Source organism: Myotis lucifugus, unplaced genomic scaffold, assembly GCF_000147115.1.
Source record: "Myotis lucifugus unplaced genomic scaffold, Myoluc2.0 scaffold_187, whole genome shotgun sequence".
In the NCBI taxonomy this organism is placed as follows: Eukaryota; Metazoa; Chordata; class Mammalia; order Chiroptera; family Vespertilionidae; genus Myotis; species Myotis lucifugus.
The window spans coordinates 1,055,867-1,078,709 of NW_005871235.1; the positions used below are offsets into that span (position 1 = coordinate 1,055,867).

Genomic DNA, 22,843 nt, shown 5'->3' on the forward strand with positions numbered 1-22,843 from the left:
CCGCCATCTTGGCTGACAGTTAATTTGCATAAGGATATGCTGATTAGCCAATGGGAAGGGTAGCGGTCATACGCTAATTACCATGTTTCTCTTTTATTAGTGTAGATATATATGGTGGCACTTTCATTTCTACCATGGGCAATCTTTAAGAGAATCTTGGGTTATATTGGGACTGACTCAAAACAGTTCGAGAAACCAGCAGAAGTAGAAGTGAGGGGAAAGTCTGCTTATTTAGAGACGGGGAGGATTATAAAGCTCATGGAAACTACAATGTGATGTGACGAAATCATGGTCAGACAACTGATTCACCTCTTTTCACTCCTGAACCTAAAAATCTGTCCTTTGGGTTACGAGATATTGGGAGTTAGTGCAGGGCTTACCCTGCAAATGTAAACCTCACATCCTTTGTTGGGGGTGGTCATCCCATAATGCCTTCATATAGTGATGCCTATTTCATGAGGAGAATTTGGAGAGTAAATTCCTAGTCAGATTAGTCATACAATTAAGTTCCATAGATGGTCATTTTCAGTTCAATCTAGTTGCATTTCCACAACTACTCGTAAAGCAGACTATTTTGCTGTATTACACATCATTTTTGGGTGCAGCTGGGGTAAGAGGATGAGGTGCCATAGCTACCTGACAACAAATACGCTTGTTTACTCCCCTGAATTTCATGTTAGAAACACCTGAATTACTTCTGTTCCTTGGTCCTTTCCAAAATTGCTTTTGTGGGAAGAGAGGGCAAGCAGAACTCTGGAGCCAGAAAGAATTGTTTTTGACTACTACAAGGTTTGCTATTTATTATCTAGGAGACATTTGTCAAGCAGGTACTTCCAATACTACTATTTGTCAGGCAAGACAGTCCATACTGGGGTACAAGACTGACAAAGCAGCATTAATGTTCTATTATAATTCAAATCTCAAGAGAGAGGATGACATATATCAAGCATCAAGATGCTTAAAGGGGTTGAGGACTGATTTAATTTGAGAGGTGATGGAACACATTCACAAGGAAGTAAGGTTTAACATTATTATCTCCATTTTACATCTGAGAAAAAGCAGAGTTCACAAGCTTCGCCAGACCAAAAAGCTTGTCCAGAGTCGCTTCTTATAGCTCCAGAACTGGGATTTCTTGAACCTTGATTCCAAAACCCTGTTACTGTCTTTGATATGCCAAGGGGAGAAATAAAAAGGCAGGCCATCATGTGGATGTTAAGTAGTAAAGGGGAACCTCTGCCATGTGGACATGCGTCCAAGAGTGTAGTTACGGAGAATTATAGGAGATTCATGAAAATCAAAGGGTAATGATTTTGAGAACTGCTGACGAATGTTCACCTCTATCAGAAACATGCACATGTGCACACGTCCACACAAAGAACAATAAAGTTTCATGAGCAATTGGGTTTCATCATCCATCACTTGGAGTCAGTTTAAAGCTGCCCTGGGAAGCCTTGTTTAAGCAAAACCAGTATAGCATTTAATCCATCATCACTGTGACATCTATACTTATAGGGTCTCAAAATCCAGCAATTTCAGACTCAGAAATCACACTTATGACCATTCTTTCAGATAAGTTGAAGATGGACTATAAAATTGAAATGAAAATTGATGTTTTGAGCCATAAAATTTTAGCTTTCAGTTTTATTGGTTGCATATAGCCAAACTCACAAACTCTGGTTCATTCTTAAAATGTTCTTTAAACCGAAATTGACTCTTAGAGACAGGCTTCATCTATTACCATAGAAAATAATACTATTTTAAATAGCAAAATGCAGGTTCTGGAACATTCTGTTATACTTGGTGCTAATAAGAGAAGTATAGATTCTAATTTCTCACCTGAGATGTTAAGCCAGGTTCAGTGCTATACAAATATAAATTGTTTTCAAGATATATGTTTCATATGCTATTCTTAATAACTAGATTAAAAACAATTTCAAATAAAGTTATATGTTATTAGCACTAATATATGTATGTCTACACACACACACACACACACCATATAATTTTAAAATAAGTAATGCATAACAGAATTTTACCAGAAATTACCATTGGTGTATGATTTCTGTTCTAATCCTTTGGATTAGGTAAAGTTCTATGGAAGTGCAAATAGAGAATAAATAGTGAATTAATTAAAATGTTTTCTCATTATTAGGTGTTTAAAACATAATGGCTTGTAATTCAAAACCTGTAGGACCTATATATAACTGCTCTGAAAAGAACAGTAACATGAGAGTCACAACTATATGTCTTAGTCTCCCTTATATACATACATCGAGTCACCTGGGAAGTGAGAGAGAATCCCTAACGATAATTTAAAGAACCACTGTGGCTAAATATCTTCACATAGACCAGTGGATATGTTTTTATAACTTTTCTAAATTGAATGCTTAAGTAAGGGGTGGTTCTCAGTATGTCTGGGGATATAAGGATTCCAAGACTTGAGCCCAAGTTTGGATGCAGGGATAGTGTGAATTCCAAGATAGGGTGCTGTTCCAAAGCTGATTAAGTCCCTCCAGAAAGGCCCGTGTAGCATATATTTGTTCCTCTGTGAGATTAAATAGTATGTATAATAAAATAAATATACTTCTGTGCTATCTGTGGGGTATACAGAATTGGGAAATTCTGAAAATTTAGTAAACTCATTCTTGAGAGCACACACAGAGGGTTTCTCTCTTCCTTTTTTCTACCAAAAAGACCTAGAAGTTTAATCTAACAAAATACAGAACCAACTCTACCAGAGGCAGATTTTGAGAGCTGGGCATAAAACAGGGTCTTGGAAGGAGTTAGTCACACATGCACCGTGCCACTAGATATTGAGATTTGATTGAAACAACTTCACTAGTACCATGTTTTGACCATTGGGATCTGAAAAATACCCTTGTAATTTGTGGCTATGTTGGCTTATAATAGGAAGAAGAAAACAAAATAAAGTCTCAGTAAAGGTAGGAGATACATGGTCCTTGTTGAGGCAGCTGAGAAGATACCTGGCCACTAGAGTAGTTTTGAGTTGATGGATCTGTCGGGTCTTAAGTTCACTTATGCACATTTTTATGAACCCATTTTTTTGCTTTGTTTTGTTTTTTAAAAGACATATACTATGCAAGTGCTCTTGATGAGGATTTATTTTGGAGACAAAAGGGAAAAAAATAACCAAGTTTATTTGTTTGGGCGTAAGCTTACATTTTAGATAGCCTGGAATTTAAAAAGTCCAACACTGTCCTTCCAGAGTAACTTGTGATTCCTTTCAGTAGCGGGAGCCACAAATGAAACAGGGCATTGATAGACTCTTAAGAGTGTGTTAACCCAGATAAATGAGGATTCAGGGTACAACAACCTGGCAGGCCTCAAGAGTCTCTAAATTGACATAACATTCTGTGGTCCTCAATAACATTTTCTCATTGCTTTCCAAAGTCACAATCTATGTTCTGGGGCATTCTCTGATGTCTGATAGAAACATGTTTTTTAAAAATCTGATTCATTGCATTTTCTTTCCATGGAATGAAAGTGAAGTATCAAATATGTATCTGAGATTGAAAGTGATTTGTAATATACCTAGTTGCAAGGCTTTATTAATTGGAAATAAGAGTTTCAATGCTATCATGTCTCTACTGGAATCTCTGTGTCCAATGACTTTTTTTAAGTGAAGCAAGAATTGCAGTGGCCTCTGAGGGGAAGATAAAGCAAATAATCACCCCCACAGCGAGAAAATTTTAGTGGATTTAAATGAAATCTAAATTTTTATATTGTCTGGTTGCAAATGCCATTGTCTTTCATTTATACTCATACTAGAGGCCCGATGCACGAAATTCATGCAAGGGGCTCAGCCCTCGCAGCTGCAGCTTCGTCTGGAAGGTCATCTGAAAGGACGTCCAGAGGTCATTCGGCTGTCCAATCTAATTAGCATATTACACTTTTATTATTATAGATAGTATTATTTAAATCCCAAATTCCAAAGCCTTTGTTTTGTGTGTGTGTGTGTGTGTGTGTGTGTGTGTGGTGATAGCTCCTCAGCCATCACAATCATTTTGGCTCCCTATCCCCACCCAAACACCTATAAGTAGATTCTCAATTAAATTCTCTTAAATTAATCCCTTTAACTTTAAACACATCTGTCTCCTGCTGGGATCATGACTGCTACATCAGGGATCAGAAGATACTTAAAACAACAACAACAACAACAACAACGACACCAATTAAATTAAATAATATCCTCAGGGGAAATATCAGGAGAAAAGTCAGTGCACTTATGAAAAATAAGAAAGGGGTCTTGAGTATGAAAAGACAAAGTAAACATCCAAAATATAAGGCAAAATAAAGAGAAGCAACATTGATGAAAGAATATAAGAGACTAAGAGACTGTATGGAAGCGCCTGCCACAAAGGGTACACGGGCATCCTGTAGAGTAAATGATAAAAGAAAAACACCATCTCTGTGACTTTTCATAAGGATAGTGGTAAAGAAAAGTTCCTAAAAGCTTCTCCCAAATACAGGCATGTTATTAAAAAGAAAAATAAGCAGATCTCTAAAATTAAAAATAAGGAAGAGGGTATTGAAATGAAACAAAACTATATCTAAGATTTTAAAAAAGTCAATATCAGTGCTAAGAAAAGGCAAAAATATTACCTCAGAAATTATGACAAAAGAAATGGAAAATAGAGGAAATACGAGACTAAGAGAGCCAGTACTCAAGTTCCTGCTACAGAGTGAATAGTCCACACAATGTCCAACATAGTGAAGGACAAATGAAAACCACCACGTACAATTCTGAGTAATTTCAAAAGATAAAAATAGAAAGAAGACTTTAAAAGAAGGAAATGAAAAGATATCACATACAAAGAGATAGGTATCTGAAGGGCATTCGATTTTCAACAGCAAATCTGGAAGCTAGAAATCAATGAGCAATGGCTTCAGAATTCTAAGGGAAAATCATTCCCATTTTGTGTATAAAATGCTACGCATAAATTTAAGTCTGAGAGTAGAATAAAGCTATAGACAGATGTGGAAAGACTGTTACTTTCCCCGTATCTCTCGATTCCCAAAAGCTAATATATAAGGTACTTCAGCAAAATGAAGCAAAACAAGAAAGAGGAAAATAGACATCCAGATATAATTTGACCAAACAAAGGAGAATAAATAGCAAAGTTTCATCACTAAGAGTTACATGATAGATCTGATGCAATGTTTATAAAAGAAAAATATGTATAGGCACGTTGAAAACCATACAAATATAAAACAAGGAAATTATTTACTGGAGGAAAGGTGGTGAGGGTATACAAAAGTGGAAAGGTAACTGTAGTAAAATATTTTCCTGTGCAAAAGTTGGTATGTACCATTCAAAATATTATTATCTGCTGTTGTTGTTTTTTTTAAAAGACCTATTTTTGGAGGGGAGAGGGAATTGCAGGCTGGACTGGTACATCCCCATCTATCATCACTGGAAGTCAATGATAATTATGGTAATATGCATTTATTCTTTAGAAGCACGAAGGTAGAAATATGGCAATAAAACTTCTAAAGACTTTAAAGTAATTACTTCTAAAGACAAAAGATAACTTGAAGAGTTCTCCTCATATTTATTTTCTACTTACATTTCTGATTTCTTTGGTGTAAAAAATATCGAATGCAATAGGGTGGGAATAGGGTATCCATAACAAGAAGTACCCCGCTGGTGAAGAAAGCATTCTGGGTGTTGATGGCCAATAACTACTCGACATGGTTATGGCATCTATGCTACCTGGTGGCAGCCCTTGGTGGTAGCTGGAGTGCACTGACGACCATAATGTATTTGCCAATAAAATTATATCTATTTCAAATAAGAACATAGACCTTATATCTCCTAATACCAAAAGCACAATTTCCATAAAGTCACATTGCTTTCCTGTATTTTTAATTTAGCTTTCCATGATGCTACAATAGTAAGCTTTTTATTAAAAACGTATCTATATAACTTCTCCGAGTTATGGTATTGCTGGCCATGTTTAAGACTAAAGTCACCCCAGTTTACTTTCTCTCTTGCTTAATGCAGGATTACCCTTGGCAAGAACATCAGGCATGTTCTGCATATGTCACCTGCTTTGCAATGCTTTATGATGAGGCTAATTCTGAGAATACAATATCTGTCCACATGCATTAAAGGGAAATGCTACAGTTTACTGGGAGGGGCTCATGTTCCTTATTTCAAGCTGTAAAGTGTAACTTTTTTTTATTGGCCCATTTGAAAGCATGTTTATCCATTAATAAAAATTTCTAGTGATTTTGCAGTTTTCTTCGAATCATAAGGCATGAAGCTAGATGTATTTAATTGTACTTCAGTATCTCATAAGGAAATGCCCTCAAGTAAGCCTCAGGCAAACAGTACGCTGTTGACAGCTCCTTTGAAAAAAACTTCATTCGATTATAGTAGTATTTTCTGTCTCCTCAACATTAAAATGAAACAAGCTAAAGTTTCTGGGATTCATAGAAACTATCACAGATAATTTTTTCTTTCTTTTTCAACATGTTAGTAAAAAAATGAGCTTAAAGCTTAAAGGCTACTTTCATCACAGCTGCTCATGTGCTAATCCAAAAGAAGGTGATCTCCCCTTGGAAATGATCCTGGAAAACTGAATTAAAGGCAGATTTTTTGGCCACCTTCACATATGAGTTTCTTCAGAGCAGTGGCAGAAATCAATGGTTTCCTTAAATAAAATACTCCAGGGATAGAAGAAATCAGAGTCTGGCTCAGTTCCTAGAATTTGTGTTTTTACTTGTATGATCATTCCTTAGCAAATACCTTCAAAGTCAAATCCTTTTTCTACATTTATAATCAAATGGAATAAGAACCTAAACTCAGATATAAAATTTTAATGCTTAGAGTAATTTTCTTCCAGGTGCTATCAAACTTCTTTCTCAGGACTTTGATCTATGACAAGCAAACTTGTTCCAAATTAACAAGAGCAACTTCTGAGCTTATTCAAATTATTTCATATTTTAGTGCACATGGATGCATTTCTGCATGAGTTCTTTATGAGCTATATTAATTCATTTATTCACACATCTATCACCTCATTCATTCATTCAGCAAAGCTTCATGTAGCATTTAATATTCATCAACTACCATTGCTCAGTGCTAAGGAATGTGAGGTCCACTTTATTTTGGCCTCTTTACGTTGAACATTTTTTGAGACATGAATGATATATCTTAGTAATGTTTTCTAAATCCCATCCAGGTGTATGGGTCTATTTCCAAATCTTATCCAGCCCCAATGGCTGCTACTAAGTAAAAGATAATGGTAAGAAAAATATTAATGCTGATGACATAATAAAAATAATATCTAACCTTTTTAAGTGATTACTAAATTGTTTTATCTGTTGTAGCTTTTTTTAAAAAAAATCCTCACCCGAGGATATTTTTCCACTGATTTTTAGAGAGAGTGGAAGGGAGAGGGAGAGACAGAGAGAAACATCAGTGTGAGAGAGATACATCGATTGGTTGCCTCCTGCACTCATTCCGACCAGGGCCTGGGAACCTGCAACCAAAGTATGTGCCCTTGACCAGAATTGAACCTGGCAACCTCAGTCCACGGGCCGATGCTCTATTCACTAAGACAAACTGGCTAGGGCTATTTTAGCTTTTTTAATGCCCAACATACCCAGTAAAAGGCTAGAAGTTATGGGACTTGCCCCACATTGCACACAGTGATGACGATAGTAGTAGAACTCTAGCTGTCCAACACAAGAACGCACGCTTTTCCAGATTACCTAGTATGTGGTCATACTACTAATGACATAGTGCTAACTGAAGAGTCTTCCTTCTTCATATTTCTAGACACAGTGGAATCACAATTTGAACTTGACCTATTACTATGAAAAGTTGTAAATGTGCCTAGTATTTTAAAGTAGTCAATAATAAAAGTAATTGCAAAAATCTATTGAGGACTTTCTACATGCTAGGCACATGCAATAGGTTTTAGAACATGCACAGTGATTCTCTGCAGTGGGTACTATAATTTCTTACATTTGACAAATGAGGAAGAGAAGGTTGTGAGTTATATGGTGACAAATACAGGGTGTTAAAATCAGTGGCAGTGTTATGATTTGCTTCTAAGTTAGTTGTTTTCAGAAATCTTCTCTAATGCCAAGAGAGTGAAACTAGCCTTGCCTTATCAGAGAGGCTAAGATCATTTTGATTGTTGTTGAATTAAATTGCATTGACTAAAGACATTTTCACACAATTAAAATACAGTGGAGTTCATTAAAAATTGTTTTTTTAAGTCTTTAGCTGTATCTTAACTATTATTTGAGAAAGATAAAAATAAGTATGGTTTTGGAATCTAGCAAAAATACATCTTGTAATTATTTTGCTATTGGTACTATTCCAATTAAAGCATTTATTACCTACAGTGCTTTGCAAAATGTTTTCCTAGGATGACCTGGATTCCAGAGTATGACTTAGGAGCAGTTCCAGGGCGGACAGGGAAACCATAGTGTAGCACAGTAGCCTCCCCTGCCCCCTTCCCATTGCTAACAATCTAGTTCTCAGCCAGAGGAGCCACACCTATGTCATACTTCAGTGACCCAATAAGATCCTATTTATAAAAAGATTTCTACTGAGTTGTAGAATAGTTGTTCCAGTTTTTCACAATTGAGTACATAGTACAACTGAGCACATACAAATGTGGTGGTCCTTAGGGAGCCTCAGGCTTGTGTTTTGGAAAGCATGACCTTTTCATTTTTCTAACCACCCCACCTCCCCCCATGCTATCTCTTTTTTACAGGGCAAAAAGCACAAGAGAGTTTCTTTCTGCCTTTGAGTCTAAAGAAATCCTAGAATCCGCCCTAACCGGTTTTGCTCAGTGGATAGAGCATTGACCTGCGGACTCAAGGGTCCCAGGTTCGATTCTGGTCAAGGGCGTGTACCTAGGTTGCGGGCACATCCCCAGTAGGGGGCGTACAGGAGGCAGCTGATCGATGTTTCTCTCTCATCGATGTTTCTAACTCTCTATCCCTCTCCCTTCCTCTCTGTAAAAAATCAATAAAATATATTTAAAAAAAAGAAATCCTAGAATCCACCTCTGTGGGATCTAATGGCATCAAAACCAGGTAAAATGGGACCATCTCACATGAGGCTGCTGATCTAAGGGCATCACTGTACATGATCACTTACACGACCTGTGCCCTGACGCTGTGATAAGATCACAGGGACAGAGGGAGAAGCTTTCATTGGCTAGAACTGATTTTCTGCTATATCAGCAGAATGGAGGATAGAAATGGGAATGAAGTTGTAGAAAATAAAATTACATGTCTTGCATATATGTTATTAGCTGAGATTTCTATATGCTACATTTTTGAAAGATGCCTGGTTTTGGGGGGCGGGCAGGATCTTTATTATGGGAAGAAAGTAGTTTCACAAAATTCACATCCCCTCATTATACTCCCCCACTTCTGCTCCAAAGTTAGATTTACTTTGTGGTTTGATTATGCAGTCCCTGAGGAAAGGTAAGGCATGCAGTGTGTTAAGAATAATCTATGGATTGTAGTCCAATTTCAAGGCCATTGGTATTCCTGCTTCAAAAATGACTGGAGAAATAGTGTGGGATCCGAGGGTGTCACTGGAAGTGAAAAAGAAAAATGCAAGATCAACCAGAACGGCCCAGTCTCTGACTACAATTCAAAACTTTTCTACTATTCCTCTCTCAGTAGCTAGTTCTTCACGTGTCCTCTCTCTATGCTATTATATTGTAAGTGGCTGTGGTTGAGGGGAAGGACAATTTGGGACATTGTTATTTTTCATCAGTTTAATTATTTTAAAGACTCAGGCAGAAATAGGTAGGTGCTATTTTGCCTTAAATATATATATTTTTTAATTAAGATAATTATTTCATTCAGGTCATGCTGACAAGTATAACTTTGCCTTGGATTCATGAGACATTTAATGATAATCCACTTTCTAAATCCTAATCTAATCAATGTGCTATTTACTCTTCAAAAATATTTGAAATACACGGGCTAATTGTTTGCTAAGAAGAGTTATTAAATAGTTCAGAAAATATGTGTGATTTGTGTGTAGGTAATAGTGGCTTTCAAAGAAAGTAGGTGGACATTTTTTGATCTTCACATTGAGCTGAGAGTTAGAGGCCAGGGAGATATTGAAGAGGACAGCACCTGACAACAAAATCAGGCATAAATTAGAGACAGACTTTTCTAATAAAGAGATTAAATAGTGCACCCTTTGAATAAAAGACTTCATGTTACCTGAAGCCAACTTTCTTGTTTTGGGAACAGGCAATCCAATAATCCAATTGCAGTTAGACAACTATAGAGTGGGGGCCTGTCCCTCTCTGAAGGTGGATAAACATCTGCTCTTTGGTAGCAAGAAATAAGGGCAGTGGTGGGAGGACGATATTGCTGTCCTCTATCTGCTGAGGAAGTAGACTACTTTGTCCCTTGAGACCTTGAGGTACTTGATCAACCGGAGCCGTAGGGAAGGAAATCTTTACGTCGTGCTGTGAAGATTCAACTGATGGAGTGCAAACTATTTCCTTAGTGGTGTCTTTGATTCCTGCTTTGCTTTTTATTTAAAAAAATATTAGAAGCTAATTCTCACATGATGATTATCATCACATTAATGCAATGAAACCTTATTAATAAATTTGTCCTTAATTGTTCTTACAACAAAGGAGCAAGAGGTTAATAATTAGGAACATAATATCTATGTTCACATTGTGTTACTGCTTGGCTTAATATTCCTATCTGTGAGCACCTATTACTTTCATTTGGAGTGTAGGGTTTTTCTCCAGAATAGTAATGTACCTAATAAACAGTTCATTTTACATTTGGATAGACTAGACAACATTTTATAACTGTTTTCTAAAATGTATACTTTGCTACTAGAACTATATGCATATAAAGTGTTTTATTTTCTTTCATTATTTAAAAAAATAATTTGGTTCTGACAATGTCAAATGCCTAATTTGAAAATATTTTATTTTTTTAATCAATAAATTATATAATGAACATTTATTAATGTTTATGCAAAGCAATTTGTTAGGCCTCGAGAATATAAAAATTAATAAACAAAGTTACCACTATCAAAGTGCTCCACTTTTAATTTTAGAATATTTTCTCTGCATGAATTAATCATTATTGATATAAAAGCTGATTAAAAAAAACATGGATCCAATTGTATAACCACTTTCATGTCAAGTAGGTTGTCATATGCTCTCCATATCAATCTGCAGCCATCAAATCCAGAGCATTAAACAATTTAATTCCCTAGTTGTAAAATCAATGCCCATTTCAAATTCAGACAGCTAAACATTTTAACTCTAAGTTTATGCTATATCACAACATTTCTAATTAGTCTTAAGTTCTGACAGAAATGTGGGAGGTAGCATTTCCTTACATAATAAGAATTGTCATGCCTCTTGGAGTGATAGGATAATGCCAACAGAAGAACAGCCTTCTTTAATAGCTAGGCTAATAAACCACCAAGTTTTCTAGAATCACCAGGGAGAATACTAATGACAAACTTTGTTTAGTTCTGAGTGGGTTGTCTTACTTAAGTTACTTCAAATATACTCAACATGAACATAATCACTTCTGATTAATTTAAGTGCTATAATTTTATGGAAGAAAATGTTAATTTTATTATTACTTGGCCTTCCATTCTGCATTCCTTTTAAATGCTATCATAAAAAAATTCAACCATTTGAATAAAATTAAGTTTCTGTTTTAGTGAGAGAGGTCTTCAATAATTAACATACACTTCAACTGTAAAATGTCACAAGATAGAGTCTGACTCAAAGTTAAGACAAGGTAATGACTTTGTCTATTTAAAATAAGCACATTAATATAACTCAGCTAAATCAATTCCATTTTCATGTTGTTGGCAGTTTACAACCTAAATCAAACATGCACACAGATACAAGAACATCAAGTAAACTTCATAATCATCTGTTAGAAACAGGATATACTTTAGGACATTTTGGGGAAAAATAAGACTCTCAAAATACTGATTATATAATTACTTATACTTTATTAAATGCCTAAAATGTATCAGGTTGTAATCAGAGTAGTATAAATATTCAAATAGTGTCATGTCACTCTACAGAAAAAATTGGGGACTGAGTCTAGGTGGTTGGAAAGCCAAGAAACTCTACTTAATTAGGATTTCTGATTTCTATGGCAGCTCCAAACTACTTCTGTTTTATTTCACTATAAACCCTGCTTTTTCCTAAGACAATAGACATGGTCCACTCTAAAATTTCTTCCCTTACCTAGTAATTTTCTCTGGTCTTCAATACCTGGGAACATTTGAGATATAAAGTAAAGTTTAATCCCTCCCTTTCACTCATAACTTAATAGTGATTTATTAATTGACTATTTATATTCTAGTTACTGTGCTTGGTGCTAGGGGTGTACTCACCAGGGAACAAGATAGGTCCCTGAACCCATGAATCTTATAGTCTAGTTAGAAATATTGAAAATCAATGGGCTAAACAAGTAACTACACAATAAAAATGGGTGACAAGACATATAATACTTAGGTGGAAAAGCTTTAGGCAGTTCAGGAGAGTTTATCAAAGAGATTACTTTTAATCTGAAACTTGAATAGTAAGGAGAAGGATGCATGGGAGGAACAACATGAGGGCAGGGGGAAAGAAAAAGACTAAAAGGCAGGACACAATATTCCTGTTAGAAGAACAGTAAAATTAAAGGCCGTAAAGTAGAAAAGCTTTTTAGAGAGTTCCAGGAGTAATAGGATGTCAAAGTGAATGGAACCTTGGCAGGGGAGGAAGGCCAGTTTTAGCGAAGGTAGAAGAAAATGCAGGAGCCCAATAGTGCAAGGCCTTGTTAACAATGACAAGAAGAGTAAAGGTAAGCCACTGAAAATCCTTCAGATAAATGATTTGATGCAATACACTTTAACTCACCTGGCCAAAGAAGCAGTAAATGAAGAACTGCTATAAAAAATGATGGAGACTTGGACAGGACAGTTTCAGAGGAGAAAAATGAGCGGTTATAAGATGACATTTTGCAGAAGTACCTCATGCTAACCAATTGTACCATGTGGTACATACATACAATGGACTACTACTCAGCCATAAAAAAAGATGAGCCCTAGTCGGTTTGGCTCAGTGGATTGAGCATAGGCCTGCGGACTGAAGAGTCCCAGATTTGATTCCAGTCAAGAACACATGCCTGGGTTGCAGGCTCTATCCCCAGTGGAGGGCATGCAGGAGGCATCCAATCAATGATTCTCTCTCATCATTGATGTTTATTTCTCTCTCTTCCTCTCCAAAATCAATAAAAATATATTAAAAAATAAAAAGATGAAATACTGCCATTTGCAACAAAATGGATAGATATTGATAATATCATTCTAAGAAAAATAAGTCAGACAGAAAAAGTTAAGAACCATATGATTTCACTTATATCCTATATAATAAAAGCCTAATATGCTAAGTGTCTGGTCGACCAGTCGGCCATTCAACCAATTAAAAGCCTAATATGCTAATGATATGCTAAGGCCGCTCAACCACTCACTATAACGTGCACTGACAATCAGGGGGCAGACAGTAGACCAGTCGACCAGTTGCTATTATGTGCACTGACCACCAGGGGGCAGATGCTCCAACGGGAAGGTTAGCTTGCTGCGGGGTCCAGCTGATCAGCAATGAGCAAGATGGGCCATACACACCCTGGAGACTTCCCACGGTCCCTCTCCGGCTGGCAAACCTTCTGTATCCCTACCCACCCCCAATTGTGCACCGGTGAGGTCCCTCGCCTGTGCCTTCTCACAATCTGGGACTCTTCAGGGGATGTCGGAGGGCCAGTTTCAGCCTGATCCCACAGGCCACACCGAGGGACCCCACTGGCGGGCTCTAGCCTATATAATAAAAGTCTAAGCAACCATTATGGTGGAATGACCGGTTACTATGATGTGCACTGACCACCAGGGGGCAGACGCTTAATGCAGGAGCTGCCCCCTGATGGTCAGTGCACATCAAAGTGACTGGTCGACTCCTATAGGGGAAGCGCTGCTCAGCCAGAAGCTGAGCTCACAGCTGGTGAGGGCAGCTGCCATGTTGGGAGCCTCTCTCGACTCTTTGGCAGCAGGCTGGGATAAGAGTGAGTGGCACCTGGCCCTGATTCGGGCTCTTCCCTGACTGCCTGCCATTTGGCACACTGCTACATTCCCTGAGGGTTCCCGAATTGCGAGAGGGCGCAGGTTGAACTGAGGGAACTGCCCCACCCCGAGTGCATGAATTTCATGCACTGGGCCTCCAGTGTGTAACATAAAACTGAAAGCAACAAATGAACAAACAAGACAAACAAAAACTCATAGACACAGACAACAGGGATGGATACCAGAGGGAAGGGGACAGGGGTGTACTAAAAGATAAAAGGAGGTCAAATGTATAGTGAGAGCAGAAGGTCTGACTTTGGGTGGTGGGAACACAATCCAATATACAGATAATGAATCATAGAGTTGTATACTTGAAACCTATAGAATTTTATTAAGCAATGTCACCCTAATAAATTTAATTTAAAAAATGAATTATTTTTATGCTAAGTGAAATAAGTCAGTAAGAGAAAGACAAAAGCACTTTCTTTCATATGTAGAATCTAATGAACAAAATAAACTAACAAACAAAATAGAAACAGAATCATAAATAAAGAGAATCGACTGATCACAGAGAGAGCGGAGGAAAGTTGGTGGGCTGGGTGAAAGAGATGAGGGGCTTAAGCAAACACACACACACGGAACTCAGACACAAACAACAGTATTGTGATTACCAGAGGGAAAGGGGTGGGGTCAGATAGAATTGGGTAAAGGGGTAATAAATGGTGATGGAAGGAGATTGACTTGGGGTGGTTAACACACAATACAATATACAGCTGGTGTATTATAGAATTGTACAACTGAAACCTATATAATTTTATTAACCAATGTCATCCCAATAAATTCAATTAAAAACAATGAAATTTTGGAAAGGAATTTTTGATAGGATTTGGAGATAAAGAATATAGTGATAACAGGAGTAAAAAATTACTCTCAGTACATTGGTAGATGGCAGTTATTTGCTGAGACAGGAAAGACCATTGGGAGATGTATGTGGGGGAGGTGTACAGAGATATGAGGTCAGTTGGTAGGGATGAGAAACCAGGAATTTTATTTTGGAGATGCTATGTTTAGAATACAAATGAGTCTTTCAAGTGAAGGTATCTGAAAATATGATATTTGAATATGTGAGTTTGGAATTCAGAAGAAAGTTCAAAGGTGGAACAGATCTAAGAATAGAAAGAAAAACTGGTCACTGAGATAGGAGGAATACCAGAAATTTACTTTTCTCAAAGTAGAAAGAAAAAATGACTTAAAAAGATAGTGTTTTTCCTGAAATGCTTATTATAACGAAGACAGAAAAATGTCTATTGACTTTCTCAACATGAAGGTCACTGAGGATGACCACCGTCTTGTTCTCCATGAATAGTACCTGTTTACACTGGTTGTCCTAATGTAATAATTAACAGCACCATTTTTCACTCTAAAAAGACTTAGTTTGCATGACAAAACTCCCTAGATACAGCTGACATCAACAAAAGCTGTGTTGGTTGTGAGCCGATGGAAGCCAGATTATATTGGGTTGAAGAATAAATAGCAGGTAACAAAATTGAAATCCCCACATGTAGGAAACTTTTGAGATGTTCAGCTGTGAAGAGGAGCAGGATAAAACTAATAGACAATCTGGAAGGATGTTGTGTTGCAGCAGAGGTATTCAAAGCCTGCTTTTATTTTTCAGGGAATGATCCAACAGAGAGAGAAAGATGGATAATGCAAGGTGAAGGAGATAAGGGTACAAATGGAGGAGTTGGCTATGGACAGAAGTAGGCCAGCTCTTTAAGTAGCAAGAGGGATTACCCTATCTCTTTTGAATCCTTCCCTTCTAACTTAGGTAATTCTCTCATAAACTTTCCATATTTCCCTGTAAGCAACTTACCATGCCATGGCTGTCCACACTTAACAAATGGAAGTCTACAGCTATGCTTAACTCTTTGGGATTTCTAGGACTTAGTTATTTAGTCTTTTTTGTACCTTAAATTTAGTCAAATTCATTAGCATAGTGTTTCTTCACAGAAGCGTGATAATTAGTCATTAATGATTTGTTCTCATAGAAATAAACACCTTGGACAGGATTATTGAGGAATTAACATTTCAATGGTTCCTAGAATTTTTCTGCTACTGAATCTATGGATGCAGCCTTAATGCATTCATTTCTAATGACATGTGGTGATCAATGAGGCTTTAACAATTAAAGCAAATTACAAGGTCATACAGAGAGTAAGCCAAAGCTGCAGATAACTGACACATTTAGAGAATGTTGACTTGGGGAGCGATTCATGTGTACAATCTAAATTATATACGGACCACATGGTGCCATGCGGGCTCTAGCAAATGAACTGTGAAGACCTTTTTGGAGGGGCACCATACTTCTAATTAGAATGCTTTGAAACTTAACTTTGCTATTGTTATATTCGTTTAAAGTGAAGTATGTTATCTTTAATATATTCTGGTTATAAAAAAAAGACCATTCTAGGAAAAGCTATTTGCTTATCTTTTCTGAAAAAGTTTGATGTCAACAGACAAGTCTTACATATTTTAAAACTGATTATGCACAATTAAAAAAGCAAATATATATGTATGGACCACATTTTCTTTCAAAACTATGGTGATGGATGATGATTTGACTTTGGGTGTTGGGCACACAATGCAGTGTACAGATCATGTATCATGGACAGGTAGGCTTGCAACCTACATAATCTTATTAATGAATGTCACCCCAATAAATTTAGTTAACTAAAACATAAAAATAAAAAAGAAGGCAAATACAGACTTGGCTTTTGATTCTGACTTCATTCCAATGAACATACAATGAGAATCCACATTAAAGCAATGCATCAGTTATGCTCTGAAATGCCTTCCCACAAAATCACTTTCCATTAATAAAAGAAATGACACTAAATGAAATGGCATTTTCAACTTATGAAAAATTTTCAAAAAATATTTATGAGAGAAATTGAATTGTGTTAATTTTCAGAAATGATAATGATGATTATTTTAAATGTTTCTCAAAAGTGAGCTGACATTTACTGATTCGGTAAGTTAATCACTCTGTGGTGGTCTACTTAAAAAAAAAGGATGCTATAAAGATTTAAATTTGGAATGCCATGTATCTAGCATTTAAAAATGCATTCATTTCTAATGACATGTGGTTCCCAAATGAAACTTAGTATTTCAATTTCATGAGAATTAAAATTTACCATTCAACGCTTGTCTACAATATTGCAAGTTACTTTAACTAAAATAACACTAACCTTTGCTTACTTTTATTTATTCATTTTAAAAATATTTTTTGGAAGTATTACATATATCCCCTCCTTTCCCCCATTTGACCTCTTCTAGCCTGCCCCCATCCCCTGACCCAGGCCTTCACTACCTTATTGTCTGTGTCCACGGGTTATGCTTACTTTTACATACACACAAATATTTAAAAGAAAAGTTTTGCAAAACTGTGATTGGAATAACTTTGTGTCTTCTATTTAACAAGACCTTTCTTTATTCTCTGTTTTCTTATATGTAGTATTAAAATTATGAACTATCCACTTTCAGTTTGTTTTCAGTATGTTTACATTAGCAGGGGAGACATAGTTTACCTCTTGTAAAGTTAAGAAAAAAATGAGGCAAATCAGAAAGATAGGCTATGAGTCAAGTATATTAAGCAGCAGAAAGATTCAAGTAATCAGATTTTTAACTCTAAGTCATTTATGCCAGAGTCTCTCTCTTATCAGGGGAAAGCATAAAACAGCATCTAGAGCAAGGCAGAGTTCAGGTCAAATTAAAGAACATGGGCAATCAATGGTTACCTGTTGAAATCTATTTTTATGTTGTGCTAGCCTTTGTTTCCACAGAAGTTGAGCCGCTAAAGATCATACATTTGGATGGCTCAGTAGCTGTCACTGAGTTGTTAAGATTCATTTTTCACTTCTTACTAACAGCAAGTATTTGAAACAATTAACACAACTTTATGATCTCATCTATTTCTAGACTATAACATTATTATATATATATATATATATATATATATATATATATATATATATATATATGACTAAGACTTTTGTCTTTTCTGCATTTTGTTTTTAGATCCTGGATATATACTAAAATACCTGGATGAGATAGCTTCCCCATAAATGGACATGCACATAGCTGCTGAATGCTGTTTGTGGTGATGTCTGAACCTTTTGCTGATATCACCTAAGGTATTCCCAAACACTTAAAGTTCAGCTGACTTCCAGGCTGAGTATCAGCTGTAGAGTTTTAGTCTTAATTTCCATAGAGTAATGACTAATGCCATGTTTAAGGGAAAAACATGCAAAATTCTGATGTGTAATGGCCATATTAAGTACAACTAAAACTAGTTCTATGTTCCTCTGCTTTGACTAACAGTATGAACATTAGCAGTAACTTTCTCTGAGATTAATTTCAGTAATTTTGTAATAGGTAATGTTTACTCATGTTCAAGTAAAATAATGGAAAATACCCAACTTTTAAATGAATAATTATTTTAACTTGTGTTTTAAAATAGTTTCTAAAAGGTAACTGGTAATCAATTTATTGGAGTATTTGAATAAATTGAATTTAAATTCTAACCGTAAAATGCTTAATTACTAATTGAATTCAATGACCTATGTAAATTACATTTTAGAAGTCTGTTTTCCAAACTTAAATGACAAAATTTCACTCCTGTTCACTGTTTTGTGTTGATTGAATATATACTATTGGGAGAACAGTAAAAAAAAAAAAAATAGGTTGCCCTAACCGGTTTTGCTCAGTGGATAGAGCGTCGACCTGCGGACTCAAGGGTCCCAGGTTTGATTTCAGTCAAGGGCATGTACCGTGGTTGCAGGCACATCCCCAGTAGCGGGTGTGCAGGAGGCAGCTGATCAATGTTTCTCTCTCATTGATGTTTCTAACTCTCTATCCCTTTCCCTTCCTCTCTGTAAAAAAATCAATAAAATGTATTAAAAAAATAGGTTTATGTAAGAGGGATATTTTGCTTGTTCTATAAATATCATTTTATAGTCAAAACCAATTGTTCATTCTTTATTTTGTTCAAGTTGAAGTAAAATCATTATTCCATTGGCATGTTTTTCTTGACACTACTGACAGTTGTTAATAAAAAGATTAATGCAATAATGTGCACATTTCATTAGAGAAAAGAAATCTTTATTTTTTTAGAAAGTGGTTAAATGGTTTCTTTCTTTCCTTTTCCACTTCACTGATTTTCCAGCACTCTGAGCCAAGCAGTCCTGCTCTGCTCGACACATATCAAGTCCTCAGCTTTATTATTAACATCTTCAAAAGAAGTGCAAAACTTTGATGCTTACTGCTGTAACAATATTCTAATGGTCCCTGTTCATAAGTATATATGAACAGGGACAATTAGATAACTTATATATAAAACAATTTATATAAATTATATAAACTTATATATAAAACAATTTCTTTGTGTGTATATGTGTGCATATCTAAAATAAAATATATATAATTTTCCTTTCAGACTGCTCTGTGTTTTAAATATATAATTTGCTGCATTTTAATATTTTCTACCACTCAAAGAGATAAAAAGTTTATGGTTTACAGTGTGAAGATGAAATTATTTATCATTCTTCAGCATTGTGCACCATACTTTAAGTAATACAGTTATCTGTTGTATAATTTAAGTCATAGAAAGACAAACAAAATGAAGAAATTATTTACACCATGTAATCTGATATTGCATGAATTTTTGAGCACGTTATAAATACTTAAGTAAATATTATATATATATTAATTTCTATTTTCTTCTTAGAAGCAGTTCAATAACCCACTCAGAGCCAAGATTAAAATACCTATAAATACTGTGGTTTAAATTAAACTACTAAGTGTATTAAAGTGTTTACTGATTATTTTTGTCTTTATCTCCAAAGGCAGACATTTATCTTATTTCCTCTTGTAGAAATAGTTGTCTATTCCACATTGTTTTAGCTGATCTCTCTTCTTTCTAGGTGCAAAGCTAAAAAAAAACTTTCCTAGCCTCCTTTGCCATTAGGTGTGTGCACATGATTGAGTTCTGGCCAACAGAATGCCATGAGAAGTCAGTTGGGCCACTTCTGGGCCTACCCCACTGAACCATCCACTCATTTTCTGCCATACTGACTAGAGTACACTCATGTTTTCAGCCCCTAACACATGGCACATTTAATCTAACATAACTTAAATAAGGTTAAATAAATATGAATTCTTTACAAAGATATGGCCAGAGGGCAGGAAAGCCACACGGGATAATGTAATATTCTAGGACCATAAAACAGTTACTCTGATAGCATTTTTATATCTACAGGCTTCTAGGAAGAAAAACGTTATCAGAACTTGAGAGAGAGGGCCATCTGCCAAGAGCCTAGACATTCCCTGGGACTGAGTCAGCCTCTGGGATACCAGACAAGGCCAAGAGAACACCATTTGCTTATCATTTGTCAAAATCCTGACATCATTTGCTTCACCCTTGAAGTTCCTGCTAGTGTTCCCCAGTGACTGAACCCCACTGGAAGCCAGAGGACAAGGGAATTTGTATTATTTTTCTAGGACTGCCTCAACAACACCCCACATATTGGGCGGCTTAAGTAAATAAAATGTATTGCCTGTGAACACACAGAGAGCCAAGGAGAGAGGCCTCGGAAAAAAACAACCCTGCCAATACCTTCATCTTAGACTAAATTTCTGTTGTTTAAGCCACATAGTCTGTGGTAGGTTGTGAAGCAGCCCAGCCTAATCAACACAATGGGCATTAGGGCATTATGAGTTTCCTGATGATTAGATACAGTTATGTGTTTGTAAAGCATCTGGCACATGGTGGTTAATTAATGTTCTTGCTGCTGTTAGTTTTGTTTAGTGGGCAGGTAATTTATAATCCTTGTATTTATCTTATCTTGAACATACAGAGGCTCTTTTAGGATAGAAAATAAGAAATCAAATTATATTTTCTATAATTGGTCAGAAGGCACATGACTTAAAAGTTATTCATAGGTTTTCGAGTAAGAGTAGCAGAACTGTGCTGTTTTCTAACTATGTTATTTTCAGCATTTAATCTCTTTATTTTTAGTTTTACATTGGGGAATTTGATTAGTAATTAAATTTGCTTTTGAAACAAAAAATTCATATATGTAATATAATTACTAATGGACACAAAGTTGGTGTATAATAAACTGTAACTATAATTGCTGTGTTCTCATTTATTTTTTAAACCTTTTCCAACACACCCCAGGCCAGACAGCTTCTTCTGGTGCATCCCTCTGCCTCTCCCATCACCTCTCATTTGTCTTTCAGTTTCCTGGAGGAGCCAAAATAACTTTTGTGACATGATTCCTACTGCTGCCCCAGTGCTCATACACCTGCTTCCCCCAAGACAGTGGCAGTGTCTGAGCTGAGAAATTATTACCTAGGCAGATAGGGTTTCCCATAGTGCATTGCCCCCGACAATAGTTACTTGTGAAGTGAAAATGCTAAGCAAATAAGTGTTAAGGGTTCTGTGTCCATGTCTTGAGTTAAGCAAAGCATGTCAGATTTTAGTAAACAGGATTACAGAGATCTTAAAATGCTCATGCACATTATCATTCGTCGGGAGAGGTATATGTCAAGTAGCCTTTCCTCAATTTTGTTGATAATAAACTGTGTGTTTTTTTGGTCAATTTTCTTAAGAATCTGTACTTTAGACAACAAGATTTAGGTAGTTCTGGTCTAAGGAAGGTAAAATGTCCTTTAGAACCTTTTCTTTAACTTCTTTTCCCAGTTTTCATTTTGGCCTCTTTACTTTCTTCTTTATTGGTGTTAAGTAGATAATAACTTTTATTATACAATAATATATTGTCATAACCAAATAATTTACTTCAATCTACCTATTAGATAAGGATGGAGGTGTTTTAAAGCATCACTTAAAGGTGGAAGAGGCAAAACACATAACAAAAAGACACTAAATCTATATTAAAATTTAAACCTTACTAAAAATTGAAGAAGGCAAATTAAGGGCAAATGTCACTTTCACTTATCAGATTGGCAGAATGATACCTGATGTTTGTGAGAGTTTTGAAATAGAGTCACCTTCAAACACAGCTTTTGGGAATATAATAATATGTTAATTTTTCTATTTTGACTATTGTATAATGGATCATTTTAATTGTCTTCTTTATGGTTTTTCTGGATGTTCCGAATTTTCTAATGTAAATATATTTAATTTTGATATAAAAAATACCAGTTTTTTTCATGACTCCTGTAAGCAGAAAATAATATGAAGCTTTTATGGCTTTGTTATAATCTTCTTATGTAAGTTTGTTGATAATGTAATTCTTATAACATTCTTTCCCCAGCCCTATTTTAAGGGCACATAGAAAAGTCAGAATGGGTTGATAAACATTAATTCACATACAAGTGTATGTGAATACTAATCAGGATAATTTCTACTTTCAAATGGCAAGAACAATACCCAGAGGAAGTCTTTGCTACTTAAAAGATTAAGTGGGAAAGAAAATAAGTATATCTTACCTGATAAGCAGTGAATACCTTTGTCCATCATCTACTTTAATAGTAGTGTTAATGCTTTGCAATTTTGCTTCACCAGCACAGAAAAAGTGGTGCTATGGGGAAAAAAAGTTTTTCCTCAATTTTTCTGTGTGAAACTAACATCCTATACTTGCATTAGACTTTACAATTCATCAATAATTTTCCTTATTGTGTTAGTGAGACAAGAGGTCTGAAACTTAAAGA

General features: G+C 35.8%; 1 protein-coding gene across 1 annotated transcript in view; it reads right to left on the reverse strand.

Moving 5' to 3' along the window:
* Window positions 1-22,843, reverse strand: part of EYS (eyes shut homolog (Drosophila)) — a 1,189,235-nt gene that overhangs the window by 475,460 nt on the left and 690,932 nt on the right. The window contains 1 exon segment of the mRNA XM_006096829.1: window positions 22,622-22,713. Coding sequence (XP_006096891.1) covers window positions 22,622-22,713 — 92 coding nt within the window.